The sequence below is a fragment of the Sciurus carolinensis genome, unplaced genomic scaffold (genome assembly GCF_902686445.1).
Source record: "Sciurus carolinensis unplaced genomic scaffold, mSciCar1.2, whole genome shotgun sequence".
Classification (NCBI taxonomy): Eukaryota; Metazoa; Chordata; class Mammalia; order Rodentia; family Sciuridae; genus Sciurus; species Sciurus carolinensis.
In genome coordinates, this window is record NW_025920279.1 from 144,129 (window position 1) to 148,324 (window position 4,196).

At 47.0% G+C, this 4,196-nt stretch overlaps 1 protein-coding gene across 1 annotated transcript; it reads right to left on the reverse strand.

Annotated features, from left to right (window-relative positions):
- Positions 1-1,774: 1,774 nt before the first annotated feature.
- On the reverse strand, positions 1,775-2,732 carry LOC124975445 (spindlin interactor and repressor of chromatin-binding protein-like; the record flags this gene model as incomplete). The annotated part of the gene is given in 3 exon segments (XM_047538162.1): positions 1,775-2,065; positions 2,118-2,203; positions 2,205-2,732. Coding segments are annotated over 3 exon segments (895 nt in total), but the record flags the coding sequence as incomplete, so codon positions are not given.
- Between the last annotated feature and the right edge of the window lie 1,464 nt (positions 2,733-4,196).

Below are 4,196 nucleotides of genomic sequence, written 5' to 3' on the forward strand. Positions count from 1 at the left end.
CAAAATGAACAGTCATAGAAGGTTGGGCTCTTAGAAAGCCTTGATTCCATTTTAGTTGACAATGTTGTGTTTAATGACAACAGTTTAATAATCTGTGTACAAATATTTCATTTGAATTAAAATGCCACTTCATGTTACATGCACAGATCTAGTGACAATAAGGCATTTTAAAATAAATATTAGACTATTATATATCTTAAGTCATTTGCTTTTTTTTATCATTACCATATGTAAATGTATGATTACACAAATGGTATGCTGTTACTCCATGTACAAACAGAAACAACATGTATCCCATTTGTTTACAATAAAAAAAAAAAAGGACTGGAGATACGATTCAGTGGTTGAGTGCCCCCAAGTTCAATTCGCAGTACCCTCCCACCCCATGCCCCCCGCAAAAAAAGATTGTTCTGAATGACTTCGGGGTAGGGCCTACATAATCATAAGGGTCCTTAAACAGGGAAGAGAGGCAGATGATTCAGAACCAAGACCTCTGCTGGGAGCCTCTATGGAGTACTTCTAGCTTTGAGGATGTTCTGAGGCCAAAAGCCAAGCAATGTTTGTGAGCAGCTTTCAGAAGCCATGCAAGGATTTCCTCTATGGCTTCCGGAAAAGAATACAGCCCTGCCAACACCTTGAATTTAGCTCAGGGAGACCCATTTGGGACCTCTGACTTCTAGAACTGTAAGATAATAAACCACGATGTTTGTGGCAATTTGTTACGGGAGCAAATAGGAAATTCATATAAGGACTGAGAAGAAGGAATCATCTCTTTGAGACTCAGTTTCTTCCTCTGAAAAAGGGGATGGGCACCTGCCCTTTAACTATGACATATTTTGTAAACTTTAATAAACTGTATAAAGTTTTTTTTTTCCTTTCTTTTTTTTCTTTTGGTACTGGCAATTGAACCAAGGGGTGATCTACCACTAAGCTATAGCCCCAGCCATTTAATTTTGTATTTTTTTAATTTTTTTGGTACCAGGGAGTAAACTCAGGGGCACTCGGCCACTGAACCACATCCCAGCCCTATTTTGTAATTCATTTAGAGGCAGGGTCTCACTGAGTTGCTTATTAGCACCTCGCTTTTGCTGAGGTTGGCTTTGAACTTGAAATCTTCCTATCTCAGCCTCCCTAGCTGCTAGGATTACAGCACCACCACAGGCATATGCAACACCATGCCTAAGCAGCTTTTATTTTGAGACAAGGCCTTGCTAAATTATCTAGCCTGGCCTTGAACTTGTCATCAGCCTGCCTCAGGCTCCCAAGTAGCTGGGATTATTGGTGTGTACCACCACTCCCGGCTGTAAGTTTCTTAAGATCAGTGGGACATAATACAAACATGAGCACTTGCTCACTTGCTGCCATTATCAAAAATTTACTGAGCTGGTGTCCCCATGGAGGTGTCTGTTCGCAGCTCATCACCTGCCTATTCTCTTGACCCCTGTTCCAACTGCTGATAGCCCCCATTTGGGCTCCTCCTCTGTCAGGGAAAGGTAGGTACCTCGGGCTCCAGCTCAAGTCAGTTTCGTGTGCAGATGGGTGAGGTTTTTGGAGAACACTGGCATAGCCCAACCTGATGACCAACTCCAGGAATTTCCTAAGGAGCACTGGGCAGTGCTCTGCTTTCTGGCAGGTCTCCCTGGTCGTTCAAATCCTGTTGCCCTTATCCTGTCTTCTGGGCACCTGAGCACCAGCCTCTTTTCTGGTCTCCAGGGCCGCACAGCCTCAGAGACTGGATGATCAACTTCCCCATCCCTCCCTCAGGAGGGCTCACCTGGAGTGGGGCTTTCTGGCTGGAGAAGGCCTTCTGCTGCTTTGCCCTCCTTGGGCGAGTCCTTACTGCCGGTGGCCCTGAGCTGGGTATGGGAGAAGAGCTGGAGGACGAAGGCAGGGGGAAAGCTGCCAACGGTGAAGTGTCGGACTTCAGCTGGTGCTGCAAAGGTCTCTGTGGGTGAGTCACGGGATGGCGGGTCTGGGTCAGGGTCCAAGTTTTTGGTCATAGGTCTGCCTCTCTTCTTCCTGACAGGCTCTTCCCCAGGGGGTTCCTTCCATCTCTGACCACGGGCTTCTTACTTACAGGTTCTGGGGCAGGGGGAACAGTTCCCCTGCTGACTGACCAGGCAGTTCGAGGGGGCGGAGTCCCCTGGGCCGGCTCCTTTTCGGGAGGGACGCGTTGTCCTCAGAGTCCAGGAGGACCACAATCTGCTGGCATCCCAGCAGAGTCTGCATTGGCGTTGGGGTCTGGTTTGGCATCCCGGCTTGATTCTGAGCTGGGTGGGGATGGTTGCTCAGCATGAACATCTTGCAAAAGGGCCACCCCTTCAATCCAGGCCTCCAGGATGTTGCTCTTCTCAGAGGGGCTCAGGTCCAGGGTATGGGGATGCTGTTCCAGGATGTGCGTTCGAGCTGTCTCGGCTGATGGGGAGCGGATCTCGGCCCCACACACCATGCACAGGGCCCGCCCGCTGCATCCCGGGCTATTCCCCACCAGGAACTCCTGCTCCCAAGACACTTGCTGCTTGGGCTCCTCGCAGCCATCACCTCCTGCCTCCAGTAGGCTGGGCGGAGGTGGTGGGATCTTCTCCTGTTGGGTCACTCTGAGCATCGGCTCCGGCAGCGGGATTACCGCCACCACCACGGCCTCATCGTCATCCTCCCCTTCCTCGCACTTGAGCGTCACCTCGAAGCAGTCCAGCGCGGCGCCCTCGACCTTCAGAGCCATGGTGCGGCTGGGGGCGCCTGCGGTGACCGGGGGCGACTGCGGTGACGGACGCCGGAGGACGGGCGCGCAGGCCTCCGCCCGCCACCCTCGGCCCGCCCCGCGCATCCGCTGGCGCAGCCCCCTCCCCGCGGCCCGCGGGAGGCTCGCCCGCCCCGCCTGCGACACACCTCAGCGCGAGGAGAGCCTGGGCGGGCAGGTCTCAATCCCTCATTTGCTCTTAATTACAATTAAATGCTTCATTTAAGCTCTTATAATTTGAGTAGAGTTTTAATGAACAATAAATTCTGAAGTTGCTAATCCTGGAATTTGTTAGTTGAATCATACCTTTGTTGTTCTGAACTCTTAAATTTGTGTCTATATAATGTTTTGAAATGGCAACATTCATAAGCAAGAGACATTTTAAGTGCATGCATTATGTACTATACAATATTTCTTCTTTATGGCTTTTTTATCTGCCTATATTCATTGAATTCCTGGGTTAGTTTTACTAACTGTAATCCTTGGAGGCAAAGAAATGGACCCAGCAACTAAACCACTGTGATCGTTTATAGTAAGTAGTGAATATTTATCAGAGGAGTAGATAAGTATTTCTTGAATTAATAAATAAATATATAAGATAGCATGTGGTTTCTGGAAAGGTGATGTTGAATAAAATACACTGAACTAAAAGCTTCAGTCTCAGCCCTGACATAGTGGCTCTGTGACCTTGGGTAAGTCAGATAACTATGCTCAACAAAGCTGATATAATGGTATACCTTAGATGAAGGCAGTTGTACCTGCCCTCCTAAGTTCTTGGAGATATGACTGTAAGTATTTATTTGTTGAATAAAATCATAGGTGGGAAAACATACTTTAAAATAAACGTGTAATAATATTATTGTTTCCATGCCCACTTCTGCAGATTATACTCTAATTAGACACATAAACGTACTTTAGTATTTATCAACACCTACTCCTTATCTGTTTCAGAACTGTATTATTATGTGTTTTTTGTGAAATGAATTTTCATCCTTTGCTTATGCTGCCTAGCTCCAGAAAGTGTTAGGAACTTTGCCCCATTCACCATCCCCTGCTCTTCTTCCACTGTGACAATGTACTTGAGAGAATCAAGCCATTCTAATATTGGCTGGGTAATTTAGGGAGGCATTACAACTCTGCATCTCATGTGCAGTTCATTGCCCAGTAAAATATGAATGAGTTTTATCACCTTAAGTTTGGATTTTCAGCATCGCATACAGGTCATTTCATCATTTGTTCACTCACTCATCATTCTTTTCGTTTGTTTGTTATTTCTGCAATCCCACAGTGCTGGGGACTCAAACCCGGGCCTCGAGCATGCAAGTCAGGCACTCTACGTGATGCTCTACATCGCCAGCACTCATCATTCTTTTAAGAAGTAGATTATTATGTGATTCAGAGGTCAGCATGTGGTGTACTTGTGATGGAAATTGTACTTTAGCCATATCATCTTTTT